Raw genomic sequence first — 22,249 nt, 5'->3', positions numbered from 1 at the left:
ATGGGGGTTTAGGCTATAGCCTTCTCCCCGGTAATTTTTGACGGGTGCAAATTAAAGTAATCTCTCTCTCTATCATATGTATCTTCTTTTCAATCCAAGTTACCCCTGAATGACTTCACGTGAAGGATACTGCATTGTAAATCGAGAATTTGATCAATACACATGCAGCAAATTAGACATTATTTCGTCTTCCAGAAATTGGAAAGGGCGGTGGTGCATTTTATGCATTTTGCAAATTTTGTACCAGGTTATATATATAGTACTTTTTCCACGAAAAGATTTATTTTTCTTCATTATATTTGTGCGTCTTGATTTGATTTATGTAACCAGTTATCCACGAGTTCGATTTAAAAAATGGAAAATGAAAATGAAACAAAAAAAATGAAAATTGAGACACGCGAACACATGGGTCCGTACCACGTATATCACTTTAGACTGCATCTTTTCCGCGTGTCTCCGAGAACACACCGATCAACCCATGCTCTTAGGTTTTTCCTTAAGAAGACTTCCAGCTGGGCCTGTGCAGTTGGTTGGTCAATGCGTGAGAAAACCGCACATAGAGGAAGCCGTCCCGTCGCGCTCATATAGCTTCCACGTCAGTGCGAGTTAGTTGAGACACGGGGTGTACGTATGGGTATACCAACAATACGCTATAGTGCCAGCACCCGCGGTTCTTCTGGCAGCCGGCCAGGGACGTCCGGCCCTTTCCTGTCTCCTCTTCCATCCGCGACGTCATCTGATTTGCGTCGCGACCGCTGCGAATGTGACGCGCGTGGGCCCGCAACGATAACGAACGTCACACGGTGGCCAACAGGTTTGACGACCAGCGCGATATTTCATCACGCGCCGGTGGCAGACTTGTATACCGTATATGGGGCAGGGGGAGCTAATGGAAGGAAAAGCCGAGTGGTGTAATCTGGCGCTGCATGTCGGCGAATACCGAATTAAGATATCAGGGGTTGTACAGGGCGGGTACTCCAGGCACACTTTTTATGTCGAAATTCACACGTCGATACGCCGTTCTGCGTGTATGGTTAGGTGGCAGGTTAAGAGGCTTAAAAAAGGATCGGCGCGTTCCGAACAAGCGGAGATGCGAGCAGCACATTTTGTAAACAGCAGCGAACCTTTAACGTCAACGCACTTCTTTTTTTTCACTTTCCTGCCACGCGACAGAAGCCCGTAAACGAAAATGTGACTCGTGGGTGTCTCTTGGCCTTTCTTTAGCAGCAACTATCGTGAAAATTAGGCAACCGTGACAGTGCCGTGGTAGCACTGGCAGTGGCAAGTGCAACGTGCGATATCCTTGGACTTGGAGAAAGTTTCGTAACGGCAGAAAAGCTATTTCTTCGCGGCGGTATACAGTAACAATAGTACAATAGCATTCGCAGGAAAGATTCTCAGAGTGCCTATGAAAGTGCAAGAACAATGCGCTGCGAGAGACTAAATCATGGCTCGAGGGAAATTGTCGTCTATAAATCTGCGGTATTCAAACCAGCGACCAAGTATTCAACCGCTTTTATTGGAGAGCGCTGCACAATAGCGCGCCTTTATTGTTATTTTCTTCCGCTTCCGGCGGCGCCGCACTGTCACTCCGGTGGTTGCGGCTGCTTCAGAAGTTTTTCGGAAATTCTGTCGTATCATAATGTTCAATAAAGACAACGTGATCACTGTCAAGATACCTCTAAAGGGAGTCTGACGCGGATCTGAGGCCGGCGCGTTTTATCTATGCCGACATAACGTGTGAGAAGTGTACACAGGCGCGGCATAGCTGTTACTGGTCGGGCTGCCACGTCACACCCGTTTCCTATTTTTTTTTTATCAACGCATTCGTGACACGCGTGTGATTGGACGTATTTAATGCAGCATATGCGCCCAGGGCGAAGATTCAAGCTGGAAACGCCGCGAATGGCCCGCTTTGCGGCTCAATTAAAAAAGGCGCTAGAGCCTTCCAACGTCTGCGGGGAAAAGAAAAATGCCCGTGGAGGAGGGGCCCGCAAAGCCTCATTCGAATCGGCCGGAGGCGAACGTCTCCCCTGATCACTTATTTCGCCATTCTTTTTCCTTTTTTGCGGGCTGTCCTTAGCGCGGGCGGCGCGGGACCCACACTGCTCGGCATTTCGTATGTAATTTAGCAGCGACATTTCTCGGGCTGTCTTTCTTGCCCCTCCTCCTCCTTCTTCTTATTTCCTCGCTCTTCAGTCCTGCCCTATTATCGGTTAGTTAGTGCCGGATTGGGCGCGAAGGCTGAAAAAGACCGAGCCCGAAGGCGGGGTACACAGTGACACCCCCGTACAGTCGTTGCGCCGCCGTTACAGCTCGCCCCTCGCGCAGTTTTCCTCGCAGCTGGAGCCTGAGCACGACTTCGATTTGACTCCGGGCGCGACGCGCGAGGCAGGCGCGTGTTCCGGGGATCGCCGCGCGCGACAGCTGCGTGCGTGCGCGCGAGGACTGACTTGGAAAAGTCGCCTAGTCATCACGCTTAAGGGTCGACGCCGCCGCCGCCGAGGCCCGAACAAGGCCGCAAGCTTGACGCCGTCAAGCGTCGCGGCATATCGTTGGCGCGCTCGCTCGCGCTCGCCCCGAGCTGCGCAGGGGCAGGCTTGTCGCGGCGTCGTCACGCGCCGCGGGCGCGACTGGCGCCGATCACGACTGTAGAAGGGTCGTAAATCTGCCGCCCCGGCGTGCACCGCCTGCCCCTCTTAGGTGCCCGCACCACGCCTTCCCAGCGTTAATTTTCTGTTCTTTTCCTCTTTTTCTCTCTCTTAGCTTTGTGCTGATGCTTCTTCCGCGGTCCGCACAGGTTGCGAAGACGCGAGTTTAATATTCGGGGGGGGGGGGCCGCCCTCCATCTTGGCGGTGCCTGTCTGCTTGCACTTTATAGGCTGCATCTAATTTCATACTCAGAGATTGCTATAAAGAGATCAGCGGGCACGAAAAAGAGAAAAGACCACGGATTACGGCTTTTAAAAGTAAGTTCGTTAGTGGCAGATGGCGGCGCGGTGCAGCGGTGTGTGATTCATTTCGTGAGCGAAATGGTCTGACGAAAGCAGAACTGTCAGGAAGAGCGTTGTTATCTTCTGCCTCTACGCCTGTGTGACGGTAAAATTATGCAGTGCAGCTCATCCCTGATAGAATTCACGGAGATTTGAATGTGCAAGAACGTTATGTCGTCGACTTACGCGCATGCTGTGGCTACATGTACTGTATACGGTTGGCAGCCGCTTGCACGGCCGCAGGCCACTGGCGAGTCATTATGTGAAAGTGCGGGTAATAGCTTTGTGAATTAACTGCAAATCAGCTTCCCATACAGCATGGTCTCAGATCCCGCGGCTATATATTATCTACAGTCGTGCGTGCCATTTATCGCATTAGCATTCCCCATCGTTGTGAACAGTGCACATCAATAATAACAGTAATAATTTACAGCTGCATATAAACTACTATATCAATTAGCTTTTCGCAGTTCTGTGTGTGTGGTACCATGTCACACAAATCTCAAAGGAAGCTGATCGCGTCCTTAGGTATTTTCGGCGAACGTTACGTCTAGCACCACCATCATTGGAATCACTAGCCTATCTAACATTTGTACGACCTAAACTTGAGTATGCATGTGCTGTCTGGAACCCTAAACAAAACAATCTTTCTAATACGCTAGAAGCAATTCAAAACCGCGCCTCTAGGTCCATCTTCTTTGCCTATTGTCATTATGAAAGTGTCACCAAACTAAAACGCAATGCTCATGTCTCAAGTTTAACTAGCCGGCGTCACAGCGCAAGATTATGTCTGTATCACAAGTTCTATTACCATGTTCCGCACGAGTCTGTTATCATCCCAGCCTACCGCAACTCAAGCCGCACCAACCATGAAAAGACCGCCTATCCTCCGCCTGCCCGCACATCTGCTCATCTGTCCTCGTTTTTTGTACGCACCGCGAAAGACTGGAATGACTTATCCGGCCACCTCGTGCATGCTTCATACAGATCCATCACTATTCAAGTCATCAATTGAAGCAATATTATGCCCTGTTACCCACTCCCTGGTGTAATACCCCTTCAATGGGGCCTTAGGTAGTAATAAAACAAAACAAAACAAAGTAAAAATGAGTGCCTTCAGATAGTATCGGCATCATTGGCCCGGAGTGAGCGTGCTAAATTAAACGCTTTCCAGCTTGCATGGACCACATATTCGTCGGTGGATCACGATGTCAATAAATCTACTTTAAAACTACTGAATACAAGCTCCTCTCTTAGAAATACCTGCACAAAGTAGTCAGTCGCCGGCCTGAAGCCGCGTATAAGTTATAACGAATGCTGCGTTTGCTGAGTATTCGAGCGCTTCTCTGCTCCCCGCGTCAAACCCACGTCGAATTGCAGATTCTGAAGTAGCATATGTTGGCTCTCGAGTCATCCAACGTCTCCAACTGCCTCGGTTTCGTGTTCGCACAACCGACACGACCCCGTATAGTGCAGGCCCTTAGAGCTACCGCTGTAACAAGCTAGGTCTAATAAGCTCGCGTGATCGACATAAGTACGTAACGAAGTTTTGAGTCTGTTTTTTTTTTTCGACCCTTTTCACGACTGCTAAGTTGGTCTGCCCTCGCTACACTTAACGCGACTAATGACGCCGCGGTCAGACGAGGACGAAGTGGCAGCCGGCAGCTGACAAGCGCAGGGCGTGTCACCACTATATACGTAGACATCTAGTACGCGCGCCATAAAACACGCGAACTGCGCCTGCGTTTACCGGCTGTAGGTCCTAAATGAGGCACCTATCGCTGCCGTAAACCTAGCTTCACTTTTCTGGAAAAGGTCGCTCCTTGGCGAGACCTATATTACGCATAACGAAAAAGACCGCGAATACGCTCGCACTCGACTTTGTCGCCCGAGTGCATGCTCCACTCCCTAAAGTACACGGTTGAGCACGCGCCCCATAGAAACACAGGCCGTATATACAGTCTCAAAAGGCACGCGCGCACGTCGCATGGTTACTTGGCTAAGTCGTTGCCGTCCTCGTTAGGAAGGAGAACCTGAATGTCATTACAAGGTATACGGCCTGTCACGGAACAGCCTGCAATTTGAGTCGGACGTGAAAAACGCGACGCAAATGATTTAGCGCCGCCGGAGCTGCATGTTTTTCGCCTCTCGTGCATGCAGCATACATAGCATATACAAGCAGGGCGTCCAACGCAAACCTGCTCCGGCAAACATTTTGACTACCTCCCTCGGGAACGCGCCAAAGCCTCGCGTAACGCCGGTAATAACCACACACGCTACGCACTTAACGCAGCAAGCACTTTGGAGACGCATCTTCCTAATGACGCGGCGACGAAAGTTTCGCAGTTTTGCGAGCGCATATGACAACGACACCTCAACACGAAAACGATCCGTAGAAGCAGTAAAGTTTTAACCACCTCGGGAGAGAACAGAACGCGAAACTGCGCCAGTTTGCTTTGTCCCCTGTAAACACGTATGCGTTTTTGTAGCTCCGATCCTATAGCACAGGGTGAGCTGAAGTGAGCTAGCAGCCAAGGAGGAGTTTTCTGCGAACGGAGCTGAACTGTGGCATAGCGAGTACAAGTTAAACAATAGCTAAACGCGCGGCGCGTGCCATGTCTGTCTGCTGATTTGTACGGCATGCTAAATTACGCTTTCCGCACCTTTCGCAGAGCCTGTCGGCGTCGAAATATCCAACGTATGCGCTTCTGAAACTTACGTGAAATTTTGATCCAAGGAACAATAACCCCCAACCATGCTGCTGAACACACAAACTAGTAATCTCCACATAAGCTGCCTCATTTCCTTTCACATGGGTTTCAAATGGGCACAACTTTTCTGACAGGCTGGTGCTCGCCTTTCTCTGCGATAAGCAGCTAGGGGAAAAGAGCCTTTGTCTTTGATGTGCAGAGGCTCTCATGTGTGGATTCAGATCTTTAGGGCAGTGTGAGCGTCAGCATTTACGATCGCACTGCATATGTGCAGAAAGACGCACCGCAGCGGCGCTTACAAAGCTAGTTCCTGCTCCTGCTCTCTCTCGCTCCGACCAGACGCCAACCCGGCTCGACTCTTCCGAGCGTTCTGATTGAGTACCGCCGCCTGGACGCGTTGAGTTGACTCAGCCCGGTCGTCTAGCGTGTACTCGAGGACAACATTCAGGCTCATAAAGCTTGCGAATACTCACGGTCGTCGCCCGTGCGAGCCCTGAAGGCGGCGGCCAGCGCCGCCGGGTCCGGGCTGGAGTTCGCGGGGCTCGAGCCCATGCCTCCGGGCCCGCTTGCCCCGTGAGGCGCCGGTCCGTTGCCGGCCACGGGCGCCGCCAGGAAAGGAGACCAGAGGGCGGCGGGTCCCCCGGCTGCCGCTGCGGCCGCAGCCGCGGCTGCCGCGGCGGGCGACGGCCAGGGCAGCGTGGCGGCCGCGGCCGCCGCGTACGGGTGGTACATGGAGTAGCCGGCGGCGCGGGCGAACTCGGCCGCGGCGCGCTCGGCGGCGCGGTTGCGCAGGATCCGGTTGATGGAGCTCACGCTGGGCGCCGTGTTGTTGCTGCACACGCCTGCACAAGGTTTGGAAACGGGAGAGGGAGGCTGAGTGGGGGCAGACGCATACTGAAGCCGCGCATTATTTGCGAAGTACCACATTTACCTGCTAACAAAATATGGCAAGCGCTATATATACAAACGGGGTTTAGACAACCGTGGATTAGAATGCAAATTTCCTTGCAGGGCAGTCCGTCTCAAAGACGAAAAAATTTGGGAGAAGAAGGCGTAAGTGTGCATGGACAGGATGCACAGAGAATGACGGCAGGTAGATACGGTTGGGGTGTGTGCCCGGAGATGGAAGCAAGGTGTTTCCGCACCATGCGCTGCTCAGGTGTCGTGAATCGCAGCCGCGTAGTGGTGACCTTATGCGACTCATTCACGCCGCAGTTCATATTAGGTCGTATAGGGACAAGGAGAAGGACCGTGTGGTTCATGGTTCACTAAATCGCGAGAGCCTCAGTTAATCGTATGTAGATTTTCCAATGTCCGCTGTATACGCTCGACATAACACAATGTCACGCAGGTATGCGATAAGCGGAGTAAAATTAGCGGTCGCCTCGGCAATGCCCAGCCTAGTTTGGCGATAGCGCAAGGATCTCACCGTGCTGGCCAAGAACGACCTATAGCATGACCACAGAAGCTGCGCACACCAATCGAAATTGGTTAGTCGTGATTTTGCACGTCACGTCTCGTCGTTTGAATTTGGTGCGCGTCGCTAGTTCGCGGAGCGTCCACGAGGCCGCCGAGGGTGCCACCGCGCCCGCTAAATTTAGCGGCGGAACTCTGGCGCTGCCCTATGTGTTGCCAGACGAGCGGCACCGACCTAAGCGTTACGGCGCACATCAACGTGGCGCGCTCACGAGCTCGCTAAGCCATCGCTTAATGAAGGAAAGAACCTATTGCAAAAATCACCTGGTGCCCCGACCTATACCACTGTGTCAAAAACCATCAAGGTACGTGGCTGTGGCATCCTCGTGCGGGTGTATACCGTGCCTCGCTCAACTTTTCGCCTGCTCTACGAGTACATGACTCCCCCTATTCACAGCCGAGCATAACGTCGTCTATCGAGTTGTTTGCAAACGGTCTCGGGGAGGACTTTCTGTGACACTGCAGTGCGAGCTACGAGCGCGAGGGGACAACTTTCAGATGCCTGCTGCTCTCACGCACGTATACGAGCCAACCGCGCAGGTCTGACAAGCTGTCGGCTCGCACTTGCAGCTTCCATCACAATGCCACAGAAAGTTGTCCCCAAGGAATATGAAGGCCAGTGGTCCGTGCATGCCATGCACTGCTCGCGTCGTCGTCTTCCGTCTTCCTAGATTACTTCGGTTACTATCCCGAGGGACAGCTTTCTGTGGCACTGTAGTGGAAGTTGCAAGCGCGAGCCGACAGCTTGTCAGACCTGCGCGGTCGCGCGGCCACTGAACTCACGTAACGCAACATGCAATTAATAGAAAGGCCTTCGGTGCCTGCGAGTGCAGTGAAACACCGCGCCACCAAAAAAGACAACTCTTGCGGGGGAAGAGTAGTTGCAACGAAAGCAGATGAATAACGGCCGTTGTCTTTCATCATCACACCTTCGCCCATTGATGCCCTGAGGCTATAAATCTCGTTTATAAAAAAAAAAAGCTGACTTTGCGGATGATGGCTCAGTGCCTCGAATTATGCGGGAGAGAGAGTGACGATGTAGGCAATGTCAAATGAAGAAAATATATTTTCTTCTGTATAAAATACTTGCCTTGTGCCACGTCAATGCATTATTTATAACATGGCTTTCATATAGGTGCTGCCTCCGAACAGGCCTCATAAACGTTTATAATTAGAACGCTTTATTGCCATGCTATAGAGGCAGCCGTTTTGTTTTTATCGTTGGAACAAATAAATGAAGGTAATGCAACATAGGGGTGTCCGAATATTCGTAAATTTCGAATAGCGAATAGATTATCTTCTTATTAGATTATTCGAACGAATCAAACAGCGCATGTTCAAAATTATTCGAATGACATATGTTCTAAAGTTTTCGGATAATTGGCACAAAGTTCAAAAAAGGCCTGTCCAAAAATGTTCCAAAAATGGTACACACACCGACGCCGCGTACCATCCTGACAGTAAGAGCGGGATGAAGGGTCCAGGGCAGCGATGCGGTGCATTCGTGTGGCGGCGTTCAAAATGTTCATACATGACCTCTAGCACTGGACGACGCGGCAGGCCTCAGGCAAGTTCAGAAAACCCTGCCTTCCCTTACAAAAATGGTCTATAGACAGTCTATAGTCTTCTTATAGACTCTACTGCCTTCCTATAGATATTTCTTTTCGTTTATTCATAGTAGACTTACTGTCTATAGACAAAAGTCTACTAAAAGCGTATGGCCATAAATCTATAGGCTGTCTATAGGATTTGTATTGCCTATAGACTATTCTATACGGTTTGTCTGTAGAGAGTCTACAGATTTTATAGACAGAATTCTATGGACAGTCTATAGACTGTCTAAATAGAGTTTTATGAGCGTTGATGCCACATCACTGAGGCCATGGCTCATGCGTAGCTGTCGCCCACTCCAGTTTCTCTATCGTCTGCAAGAGCAAAATGTAATTTCCCAATACGTAAAACTTGACGGTCATAGAGTTATATGCTGACTTCGTGCAGCGACCGCTCCGTCGAGATTAGCGTTCCGTCTTGAGTTATAGCACTAAACCGCAGCACCTTCGCCTGCGCTTAAATGTTGTGCACGATTGCTCGTTTTGCACCAATAGTGAACATAGTACAAATATTCGATTCGGATTCGATTCATTTTTTTTTTGTTTTATCTATTCGTATTCCATAGCGAAGCTGCACTATTCGTATTAGATTCTTTTTGGAAAAAGTGCTATTCGCGCACACCTAGACGCAACCAAAACAGCACTTGTAGTATATTTATGACGTCTCGCTCGCTATAACTCCAAAGTGAACCACTAAAAGCAGTAGACTGTAAACACGACCACGCGCATATGGGAGTAAGTAAAAAGCAAGTAAGCTGTACTCTAACGAACTCTCTTTTATATAAAATGTAGTGCGCTGTAGGACAGCTCACACACTTTTTACTCCTTTCTGTTGAGAGTGTACAAGAGCGCCACCGCCTTTATCGCAGAGTGCAGCCGTGCTAAACGAAAAAACTGCCATCAACCACTCGGGTTTCGTGAAAGCGACAAACTCGTTGATTTCATCGCGCAAAGATTAAGCGGCGAGCAGGACGGCAGTCATGTGAGAAAAAAATGATGACTTTGAGCATAAAACGAGCGCGATAAAGAGCGCCGCTGTGTTTTCGTGGAATATGCATTGCCTCTTATCGCATGCGGCACAAGTGGAAGGGAGAAACAGGTTTAAAAAGGAAAGATAGGTTGCCTTCCTCTTAATTAAGCGAAGTGCTCTGCTGCTGTCGTGCCAGAGAAACAGTTTGCGACCAAAGAAGGAATTGTACTCGACATTGCAAACACAACGACCACAGAAAAACAAAGAACCGGGCTGCAGTTTACACACCGTAAACGCTGCGCGCACATTACGTGCACGGGCGAACGCCGCGGCCGTTTCTCTGGAGGCCTATAAGAGACGTTAACAGCATAGCTACTCCCGGGTGGTGCGCATATGGCCGCACTGGTTAGACGGCTTCCGTTCTGCAGCCATCACCCGAGGCTTCTGGTAGCGCGCCCGATGGCGTGCAATTGGTCGGCACAGCCGCGACAGCCACGCAGCTTTCGGAAGGGATGCGGCGCGTCGGGGGTCACTTTAGATACCGTGCGCGTATGCGGGTGACTCCGCGGTCTCATAAATGCCAGCCGCCATCCTTGCGACCGCGCCGACCGTCGCTTTGATTGCGCGCATTCGACACCGAGCAGCTACCGCGGGACGATACGCCTCATTCCGACGAGCAATCAAAGCCGAGCACGTATGCGACAGTATATAGACAGTCTGTGCGTCGAGAGATAGAAAGAAGTTTAAAGAAAGAACGAAGACGCGACTGTTTTCGTTGAAGGACATTAAACTCGACCTCCCTGTAATGCTCGCGTGCGAACGGAGAGGAGGAGAAGGCAGCAGAAACGAAAGGAGGTAGCGATAAAAAAAAAAAAGAAGGAAGCCGAAAAGGCTGCGAGAAGGAAGAGGAGACTGAGCTATCTTCGAGCATCGCTCTTCCACAAGAAAGAAAGAAAGAAAGAAAGAAAGAAAGAAAGAAAGAAAGAAAGAAAGAAAGAAAGAAAGAAAGAAAGAAAGAAAGAAAGAAAGAAAGAAAGGACGTCTTCGAACTGAACCGACAGGCTGCCGCGCGTGCACTGAAGATTCGTCGTCGGACAGTCATAAAAACAGCCCCTGCGGTAATATACGAGGCCTGTGCCAGGCCTGGCGCGGGCTGCCACAGGTATGTATATATTCTCGGGACGATATATATTTAATAGCAACGCGCGAAGAGCCCCGGCGATTGTGTACGCGCCGCGCATCGACAATTGATCCTCGCGCGCTGCACCGACCGCGGAGTGCCGGGTGTGTCCATAAAGACGTCGGCGGTGCGCGCATTGTTCTACCGATCGTCGAACGCCGCACTGCTGGAGGCGCCCGTGTGAACTGCGCACGCATGCGTACTATGCTCCTTCGTCCCCTCGGACGATGATGCCGCCGCGTGACCCTCTTTGCCGCTAAACGATGAGTCGGGTCATCGATTCGAGTACGCCCCTTTCTGTGAACGACGCGCTCAGTATGCGCCCCCTGTGCTCCGCTCTTCCGTGATGCGCTCTCGCTTATTTTTATTTTATTTCGCGGTGATCGCTAGGTGCTCATTCTGATGGCCCTTTTCTCTTAGGAATATCCGGCCCTGCTCAAGGTGAGAAATAGTAAAGCGGCTCCTACGTCTGTGCCGATCCACCAGGAAGTTGCCGAGAGCACTCGCCACAGCGCATGCGCAGTGTCTGTTTTTCTGGCTTTCTCTTTCAGATAAATTTTAGGCTCAAATTTAGAGGTAAATAAAGGTATAAACTTCCCGCAGGATAACCACACTGGCCTCAATTCCTTGGAAACAAAAGACTTCAAGAAATGCTCCCTCCAAATAGTCCCTCCCCAGCGCCCTTATCTGAGCATGCTGTACCCCGTTACATCAGTTGCAACGCTGTGAAAGGTGAGAAAGTAGTCCGCGTGAAAAAAAAAACAAAGGGAGGCGTGTTACTCCGCGCTTGTTCTGTGTCCGAGTGGTCTAAGGTGCGAGAAAGCGACAGCGTGTCGTCAGCAATAATGAGCGCAATTAATCGAGCTCATAACAAATATATCATGTAGTAAGCCTGCAGGCGAAGCATTTACTACTTTTCTCTCACCACAAGGAACGCACTACTTTTTGATCGCGAATGTAGGCAGCGCAAACAAGAGCGCTAGCTTTGACGTCGTGCGCCACACGTAATGCATGATATGCAGAATATAGTATATAATAATAATAATAATAATAATAATAATAATAATAATAATAATAATAATAATAATAATAATAATTGGTTCTGCGGGAAAGGAAATGGCGCAGTATCTGTCTCATAAATCGTTGGACACCTGAATCGCGCCGTAAGGGAGGGGATAAAGGAGGGAGTGAAAGAAGAAATGAAGAAGAGTTGCCGTATCGAGGAGGGCTCCGGAATAATTTCTACCACCTGGGGATCTTTAACGTGCACTGACATCGCACAGCACACGGGCGCCTTAGCTATAGTATATACGCCGTCCTCAGATTTCGCCGTTCATGAAGATGCGCTTGGAAAAAGGGGGCCCGGGGCAATCATTGCTGAAAAAGTGAAATAAGTCTGCGATGAATACCGCGAAGTGAATTAACGAGAAAATATACGCTCGCTGCGCCGACAGTTTAATTAAACGTTAATGCGAAATGCGAGAACTATTTTCCGAACTTGGGCGGCTCTTTTATGAAAAGAGAGGATCCGAGGCTATATACGTGACGCAAATGTACGATTAATATTCTGTCAACGCGAAAGCACTCTAATAAAGTAGTGGCCGGAATAACGTATCTACTCATTCATTGTGAATAATGCGTACTGAGGCAACTCACTTGCATGCGTATTGAGGCAACTCACTTGCACTAGAATTAAACATTACCCCCCCCCCCCCCCCCCCCCCCCCCAAACTCTCCGACTGAGCTTTCAAGCCAAATAAACAAGCCGCCTGCGCGCTATTGCGAGATGGCGTGTTCGAGGCTTCGCAGGTGACTGTCGTCATTCCATTTCGCTTTGTTCAACTAGGCCATCGAGCTAAGAGGTTCATAGACGCCGATGGCAGTTGATTTCAACGCCGGGATTGTTTTTTTCTTTTAACTTTTATGAAGCTGCGGCAACGATTTCGTACACCTGAGCCGGTGGTGTTGCATGCCTTTAACAGTGTCACGGTCTCACTTCAGCGCCAGTGCCAAGGCCTGTTTCGACTATGACGGATCGTGGTGTGGTTTGTGGAGTTTAACATAAAAAGGTGCACTTGCGCTATGAGAGACGCCGTACGTTCGTACACAGAAAGCAGTAAAAAGGAGCTTACTCCCTTTTTTATTTTCACATAGGCGTACGTACTGGTGTTCGGAGTTCACTCCCTCCTTTCCCCCTTCCCTTACGGCGCGTTTCAAGTGTTCAACGTTATATGAGACAGATACAACAGATACTGCGCCATTTCCTTTCCCCAAAAAGCAATTATTATTATTATTATTATTATTATTATTATTATTATTATTATTATTATTATTATTATTATTATTATTATTATTATTATTATGTAGTCGTGGGCTCAAGATTAATTTCTACCACTTTGGGGTGTTTTTAAGCTGCACTGAGATCGCACAACCGATGGGAAATACGCGTATTTGCCCGCCTTCATCGAAATGCAACCGCCACGGCCGCGATTCGACACAGCAGCCTTGTTACGAATTGGCAGAGCTAATGGTAATTCTTTCAGTGAAACCGCTACCTTGTTACAGGAGTATGAGTGTCAGAAAACCATATCTACAAAGCAACACATAGTAATAAGGGCGTAATTATACTGATTAGCATCCATCCAAGTGCAGCCATGGATGCGGCACAGAGGAAAGCTAGCTTTCTCAGAAACTTCACCGTTTGCGAGAAAATATACAAAATTGTAAAGCTTTCTTGCGTATAGCCGTATGTCTGCGCTTGATGTTAATCACTATAATTACTCCCTTATTACACATTTACTTTGTCCTGAAGGATCCCCCTAAACTCACTGAGCCAACCCAAAATTTCTTTCGTCGTATACGTTACCTATATGCGCACCCTGCATGCGTTTTCTTGTCTTGCCGTGTCTTTCGCAAGAATCTGAATGCGTCGCACACTCGCGAATAGTCACAAAAGTGCTCTTATAGACCGCGCTTTCGGAAAGGCGCGAATCGCGCCGTGCTCTCCCAAGCATGCAGCTGCGACGCGGGTGCGCGGCCCGCCCACACTGAGAAGCGGGGCTAACTCCTGCTGAGAAAAGGACCGCGGTTGCTGCCGACGCGTACAATGCGAGGTCCGCCGCTGCCCACCTCGGCGGCGACGCGAGGCCTACGCAGGCGTCCCTGTGCGCTGCGCCGGTGTCGTTTTCACCGCTCGCCATGCGTGAAGCCCTCGGCGTGACAAAGACACGGACACCCTCATCTCGAGTCACCGAGGGGCGCGCGCGTCTTCGCGTGACCGTCCGTTGCGGGCACGAACTGCGCTTGTATGACGCCTGCATGTACGCTGCCTATAGGCGCCCTGGACGCAGACGTGAAAGAGAATTAATGGAAGCCTTCCCCTTTCCCTCACAGGAATAGGCAGCACATTTAGACGATACGTGTCATTCATTCTCTATATGAAGCCGAGAACTCTGTAAGCATATATATGAAATTTCTACATATTGCCTATGAATTAGTATAGTAGAAACTTGTGAATACGCCCATTCCATACTTGTTTTGATGGGGTTTAACGTTCCACAGCGGCCCAGGCTATGAGGAACACAGTATAGTGGGGGGTTCCGGACAATTTCGACCACCTGGTGTTCTTTAACGTGCACTGACATCGCACAGTACACAGGCCTCTAGCATTACGCCTCCATCTAAATGGGACCGCCGTGGTCGGGATCGAACCCGCGTCTTTCGGACCAGCAGCCGGATGCCATAACCCCTGAGCCACCGCGGCGGCACTATGTCCATGCATTATTCTTGCAGATTTGTCCAGCGACAGCTCATATACTTGTAACATTCTATGTGAAAACCGTCAACAGGGGATTTGTACACATGCGTGCGCACTTCGTTACGCAGGTTTTAGATATGAATCCGGTTATGTACGCTCGCAAGTTTGCGTGCGTGTGTTTGCTACACTTTACGAATACAGGTGTCCCTGTTGACTAGACTGAGAGCCCTGAACTCAGTTCGGCGTTCGTAGATGTTTTTTTCCTGCTCAGCAGAAGCGGTGGTGCCTTTGTGACGGCAAATACGAACACCTTGGATCGAAGTCTGCGATCGCCTTTAGAAATTTTACTAACAAGTTAAATTTTAGGGAGGCACAGTTACTCAGTTCACGCTTTCACTAACCCCTTAATGGGCCGTGTCTGGCATTCACAACATATCGCTTGCCCGCCGTATGCTCATTAATACATGGAGCTTTCAGGATAGAAAGCTTGATGTCACCACGTTGTCAGTAGCGAGCGCTTTGCGCTTAAAATCTTTGGGGCATCACTGTTATGAAGCTCTGTGAAGCAGGAGGTGCTAGCTCTAGACAAATCTTTGTCTCATGTTTTCTGGCAATCGTTGCGGAAAAAAAGATAGATATCTTTGTTGGATAAAAAAAAAATTCTTACTGGGCCTTCGAGTTGGTTCGAAGCCCTCGATTTGGACGTTCACTTGAGTCAGGCTGACAGCACAAAACAGACCAAATCCTAGTTGTTAGTTGCTAACTGGAGACATTCCAATTTCTTAAATTTCGGCGGAGCTAACAAAATGTTCATATTGGCATTTGAATGTGCGTACATTAGCATGGAGAAAATCATCTTTTTTTATTATTATTAATTATAAATTTGCCATTAAAGAATTAAGAGTATAGGTATTCGTTACCTATCGCACTGTAACAACGGTACGCGGGTAGGAAGTGGGATTCTCAGTGCTAGCATATAGGCGGCGCTTACAGTCAGTTTTCGGGCCGTAAGCTACAGTTTGGAATCAATTTTTCCTCGCACCACAATAAAATTTAGTGTTCACATCCGCATGGCGAGGTCTTTTCAAAAGTTGCTTTTGGACTAAACCAGAGGCTATCAGTGCGTAGCGAGCGCGGTGGGCGGTCGACATGTGATCATAAGCGCGCTGTACACTCCAAACAAAAAGAAGTAAAAGTGGAGTAAGCTGTCTTCCTGCACACTGCCCAAAGCGATAGAGCACAGCTTGCTAATTTTTTTTTTTTTTACTCCCATACAGGCGTATTCGTGTGTAGAACGTACACGAACAAACCGGCGCGAAAACTAGAAGGCAGAGTGTGCGGGCACATAATGGTGCGCGAGTCGCGTTTCGTTATGGGCGCGCGTGCATCCCGCCCGCTAGGCGCGCTGAATGCGACGCCGAGAGATTTGCCGGGCGTGAAGGCGGACGGCGCAGCCGCCCAGCTCGGCCCGTGCGACCTCATTATGCGCAGGCAGCGGTGCGCTCATGCCACGCCGCGACGAAGCCCGGGTGCGCGCGCAGAAAGCCTGCCTCCCGGAATGCGACGCGGCGAATTCGAGGCGAAGGTAATGACGACTTCCGGTTAGGACTCTGGACATCGGACGCTGGCGTAGCGGTGCCGAAAGGGGCCGAAAGGAGTCGCCACTAGCGGAGCCGGTCGCAGGAATGACATCATCATCATCACAATCGGGATGCCAAGACGGGGAAACAAGATGGATTTCTGAAAAAAAAAAAAAATACCGTGAAAAAAAAATGCGTCGTCGGTCACATAATTTCCAGGACCGGACGTGACACCTATACGTTTGTATGTATCTTCATTGCGTCCATGTCGCTATCTCTAAACGCCTTCGGGGAAACATCTAACCACCAGCTATAGATGACCCGAAGAGACATCCGGTTGTGTGCAGAAAGACGTGCAGGGGTCCGAAAACAGATCGACGAAAGAATGACGCAAAGATCGACGTACAGGCGTAACCAGCTTCAAATGCTGTCGCGTTGCCAGCACATAATGTAATTAGATGCGCCTGTAAATGCTTGTTGACAGCATACACTCAAAATAATGCTGCAGCTCTCTTTCCCGTCTTGACAACCCGAGTGTAATGTTGTGAAGCTATAACTGCGGCCGGCAAGGCCTAAGATGTTGCAACTAACGCAGCAAGTATGCTAGCTTGAATTGACCTTTTTTTTGTCGAAATATTTGGAAGAGGGGCAGAACCAGGAATAATTACAAATATCAATCACAATAGCGCTGTCATATACGGTTAGAAAAAGCAAGCCGGAGATCTTTCTCAGATCTTCGTATTTTCCTTCCATGGATTAACCATCCCTGTTGCGTCAACTGGGTGGTCCGGACCAGCACAGGACTACAGGCAGCCATTCAACTCTCTGTATAGCATTGTGAAGGTCCGTATGTCCGCTTCCAGAACCCCGCAGGGCAAAAGCGCATCGAGCGGTGACGTCGCGTCATGTGACGCGCAGTCCGTGTTCGAGATGAGCGATTCGCTCCGCGAATCAGTTTCTAATGGGTGCCAAGTTTTAAATTGCTTCCGCCATGAGCGAAATGAAAACGCTTCCCAGTGGTCGCGCGGGCACGCCTGCGGAGCAAACCGACTTCGTTTCTTAAACCCTCGCACGATTACAGCTGACTAAAAAGAGACGCGATTACCCGCTAACGTTAAACCCGGGCAATTAATCACTTCAGCAGGCGTGTCTTTGCAAGCCGATCGTGCGATGGAAAGTCCACTGGCTGGCGAATTTGGCGCCGATCCGCACCCCAGACAAGCAGGTTTGCCCGGCTAGCGTCGAGAACGTCTGCCGATAACGCGGTGCTTCTGCCATATAGAGAAAGGAAGCGGAGCTGAGGGGCTGAAACTGAAGCGCCGTGGTGGAGGCCGGAGTGAAGAAAGAACGGAGCAGCCAGAAGCGAAAAACGCCGCAGGAGGAGAGAAGCGGAAAGAACAAAAAAGAAGTAACGACAAGAAAAAAGAGGGGGGGGGGGGGGGGGGAATGTCTCGCGGCGAGACAGCTTCGGCAGCGGGCGGTGTCTTGGGAGTTCGCGCACGTTGGGAGACACTATACCGGTGACCACCCTCGGCAAACATCCGGCGACCGGAAGGCCGGCATCGAGTGAACGCCGGCGCCGAGTCGCGCACAGTCTGTACGGCGGCCACACGGCCCGGCGTAGCGCTTCAGCTCGGCTTCTCGCGGGCGCGCTTCCAAAGAGCGAGCAGCCTCCTCGGGGCAAACGTCCATTGGCGGCTTGTCAGTTACTAACAGCCGCGCTAAACTGGGATGCTCCGCATGCAACTCGTGGACGTTATCTCCGTTGAACTTGCGGACCCCTGTTTGCGCTTGATTAGTAAAATGAAGGATAAGGAAACCGCCTAGACTGGTTGTACTGCCTCGAGGCATAGCAGAAATTTTGCTGGGCTAGTTTGTGCATGATATGGAAGGAAAAAGCGCCAACACACACGAACGCAAGGACGTGACACGGATTGGCGCTTGCTATGGGGTGATATAGCGACAGCATGGCACCCCGCGCCCTTGGCCTCTTGTCAACCAAACGCGCCCTTGGCCTCTTGTCAACCAAAGTGTGATATTATTCCTGGCGCCGGCACGGCCCTACAGGCGGTACGACTAACGCAGCTTGTCTATAACGCAGCTATTGACGGAGCCCCCGGATAACACTACAGGTGGCACATTGCCGAAACCGTGCACCACTCCATCTAAGGGCCGCGTTATTCGCATCCTCACCAGGATCACAATCTGTAACGGCCAGCAGGTGAGGGCGTCAACTTTCAGCCAGGGAATTTGTGCCATCACAATGGTTGCCATAAAACACGCACAAGTCCCTCATACAGGTGACGCCGCAAAAGATAACTTCACGGCTGCAACAGCACGCATGAATCCTGAGCATGTGTGCGGACTGGCCGATGAATGGGGATTCTGTAACTGTGAGCGGGCGGCCTGACTTTTGGCAAGTCCTCGGCACGAACATCGGCATATTCACCTGTCACTGAGATTAACGCCCCAAAAACACAGTCAAAAGTGCCGTCACGTCTCGCAGGTGCATAATTTGCGCCTGTGCTGCCAGATATCACCTCCGGTGTTTTCAGCACGGCAGTGCGCGAGACCAATCGATACAGTCGCCAGAAGGAAGCAAATGGCAGTCACTGACCAGGTCAGTAAATGAAGATGACATTTCGGCACCCTGGCCAATTTCCCACTGTGGGTATGTGCCACTCGAACAAAGGACAACAACAACAACCAAAACGTATCCTGCCCTGCGGAGGGAATTCCATCTAACCGATGCCATGTAGTTGTGTTTTCCTGAGAGCGCAAACTGAGAGCACAAGTGTATATGGCGGAAGTATCTCGCTCTACACCGTGCCACTTTGAAAGATCCCAGAGAGAAGGCGATGCAGCCACCCCGCAAGAGGCACGTTAATTTGCCCTTTATCCGTTCCCGTCTATATATGCCGCACCTGTACAGTCTACTGTAAATATTAGTTCTCCAGGAAATGCGCCATTTATTACAGGTTAGATTAGGTTAGATTGGGTACTCGACAGTCGGGAAGTCGCAGCACCGGCCGGCCGGGCGACACATAATTGGCGTAACTGGCCCTGTCAACAGCGCAATATGTGGGGCGAGCTGCAGGCTTAGAGGAGATCACACGCAACATTTCGGTGCTTCGGGCCCTAGAACGTGTGTATGCTGACCAGCGGAGTCATTACAAAGTGCCAAGAGTTGCCGACCATGCAGGTGTACACGCTCCCTAGCTTTCACGGCAGGAATAAGAGATTGAAAAAAGGAAGTCAGAAGGAGGGCGCGTTCAGGAACTCCCGTTCGCGCCGATTTTTCATTTCGTTACTCAAGCAGAGGGCGCGCAGCTCGTGTCGTCGTTTATGCGACTCACGATATGCGCGACACGCAGATTTTCACGAAAAGGCCTTGCCTTCGCGCTTAAAGAAACGCGCGCTCGGCGGAGACGTCATTTGCGCCGCTGGCGATAGGGGAGACGGTCGGTCGCCTACGCCCTATACACGCCGGAGAGAGAAAAAAGAGGAGCATTTGCATAAGCAAGAATGAAACGCCGCGACGATTACTCTGAGCGCGCGCCGTTATCTGCGATGATTCATTAGAACCATTACTATACGATTTTCGAGCCGCGAAGTGCCCTATAGCTCTGCACAAGAAGGAAATAACGGAAAAAACGGGGTGATTTATTCGTTGCCTGATTTCGATATCGGCCTCGAGATGTCATGTATGGCCTCTCTCCTAGGGCGGATGCGTAACAGCGATTTGGTGACAAAGGAAGGCAAAAAAAAAAAAAGAGCTGGCAACCGCGCCCTCGTCCCACGTGATCCGGGTATGGAATCTGTTTATCACGATGCGCTGCGCGCGCATGCATATTAACGCAGTCGTAGCAGCCTCCGTATATACGCGCGCGCAGTGGCGCAAGGGTTGTTCGCGCCCATCAAGAGGCGCGATCGCTGGCTCGCTTACCTCAGAGAAGGAACGAAGGAAGGCGGAACTGAGAGCGCGAATGAACCCATGTAAGAAGAGAGAGGGAAAACACAGGAGAGGAGAGCGCGGTGAGCACTCTTCGATATACGGGCGAGCAGAGAGGTGCGGACAGATACGTATAAATACAGGCCGTGTCTCTCGGCCATTTCCATTCTCGGCGCGTACATACGAGAGTCCTTCGGCTTATCGTGGAAGCCGTGGTTCTGCTGCTGCTGCTTCTGATGCGTACTACGTAGCACACACTCGAGCGCCGCGGGGGTATATATGGAGCCGCGGAAATTGGACGCAGGCGCGACGTGTGTGCGCGCCAGGACTGCCTTCGTATTAGCTGTACTCTTCTAACCCGCGGGTATGTTCGCCCGGAATACGTACGGCCTTGAGAAGAGGCGAGCTTGAGCAATACTCGGAACAATCGCTAAGGCCATCGAACCAAACGGCTTCTTGGTGGCTGTTTTCTTTTTTATTTCACTCTTATTTATCGCTTCTTTTTTTTTGCCAATCTTCTTCCTGCTTCTTGGACTCTGCAGCACCGTGGCGGTTGCTTCTTGTAAAGGGGGGCAATCCTGGCCTCCGCCGTAATGGAGCAGGATGGGCGCGCACACGGAGGTTAGCAGATATGGGGACACGCACGCGGAATTTTTTTACTCTGTTCTTATTTATTTAGTTTCTCATTTCTTAAGGGAGCGGGAGAGGCTTTAGCGATATATGGCAGCGCTCCCGATGCGGAAAAGAGCCATCGCGTTATGGCTACATAGGTACGTCCGCGAGCGAACGGTGGGAAAAATAAATGTAAAAGAAAAAGGCTACGTAGCCAGCTGGGTATGTCCGCGTGTTTCTCTAAGAACTGGGGCTAAAGGCGGCCGGGGACAGACGTCCCGATTGTCCTCGCTTATCATCACGCGTGCCACGGAAATCTGCACTTGTAGTATACATGTAGGCCTTACTTAGGTGCGCGTTGGAACCGCCGATAGCCTTCTTCTCGCGAATATGAGCGCTACGGAGAGCCTCCGCGACTGCTTTTTTTCGCTCGGTGTGTCGCGGTTCACCGCAGAAACGTTTAAAAACGTCTATCACCACCAGCAGCAGCAGCAGCAGTGACCAAGCCCCGTCTTCATTAGGATAACTGCCTATATCATTGTCAATTTCCTCTTTCCTGCAGCCGCCAGCCATGGCCGCTGTGTATCCGAGCAAGTTTTCTAAACTCATCTTTCCACCTGATTCTCTGACCCATTCTGCGGTGTTCACATTCCTAATGCACTCTGTTGAATCGTAACGCTGAACAGCACCACGTCTGTGCAGCACTATACGCGTCGTGCCCATGCATATTTCTTCTTGACGTCCGCTGGGGTACCATGGAGTCCGCTTTGGATTGAAATCAAAGTGGGTCTTCTTTTTTCCTGCCTCAAGACTTGCCACTGTCATTTCCCTTTCTCTAAAATCTCACGCGAACCTGTAGTGAGGTGAGTGGTGACACGGTACAATTGCTATACTTCCCACCACGTAACCTGTTGGAAGCGCTTACTGGCATTCGCAAAAGACGCTCGTGGGAACGCGAAACACGATTGCCACCGACTAGTATAGTAGTAGTAGTAGTAGTATTTTTATTTTTCAGCAGGATTGCAGTACATATATTTCGTGATTACATCTGCTGAGGTTCCCGAGGCAAAAGGCGTCATATGGCGCCTGACATGGCCTCGTGACCTTGCAGCGTCCCCAACGTCGAGCTCTGTCCACAGGAGCACTCGTGTGCATACTGTACGGTGCCTGACCTCGGTGGCCGCGCACCCTCGCGCGCCTCGCAGCTCTTCCCAGCGCATCGTCTCGCCAAACGTTGCTGGGAGTACCTCGAGCACGGCAAGGCACAACTTTCTTGTTGGCGCGAGAGTGGAGGCTGGCGCCAGAGAGTCAGGCATTGAACTACGGAGGCACGTACAGGAATGCTTCCTGACTGCATGAAACCACTCACTTCGCCAACCGTGATCCCCACCGCCTGGCGTATATACGC

The 22,249-nt window shown here is 50.6% G+C and overlaps 1 protein-coding gene across 3 annotated transcripts in view; it reads right to left on the bottom strand.

The window, feature by feature from the left end:
- LOC144094022 (paired box protein Pax-6-like) overlaps positions 1 to 22,249 on the bottom strand; it is a 132,222-nt gene that overhangs the window by 9,207 nt on the left and 100,766 nt on the right. For all 3 annotated transcript variants that reach the window (XM_077627867.1, XM_077627865.1, XM_077627866.1), the window contains exon 4: positions 6,178 to 6,546. In XM_077627867.1, the coding sequence (XP_077483993.1) occupies positions 6,178 to 6,546 (369 nt within the window). The remainder of the gene's footprint in view (positions 1 to 6,177; positions 6,547 to 22,249) is intronic.

Source organism: Amblyomma americanum, chromosome 6 (genome assembly GCF_052857255.1).
Source record: "Amblyomma americanum isolate KBUSLIRL-KWMA chromosome 6, ASM5285725v1, whole genome shotgun sequence".
NCBI classification, from domain to species: Eukaryota; Metazoa; Arthropoda; class Arachnida; order Ixodida; family Ixodidae; genus Amblyomma; species Amblyomma americanum.
Note: the sequence above shows the minus strand (reverse complement) of the source record. Positions and strands in the feature narration are given on the sequence as shown.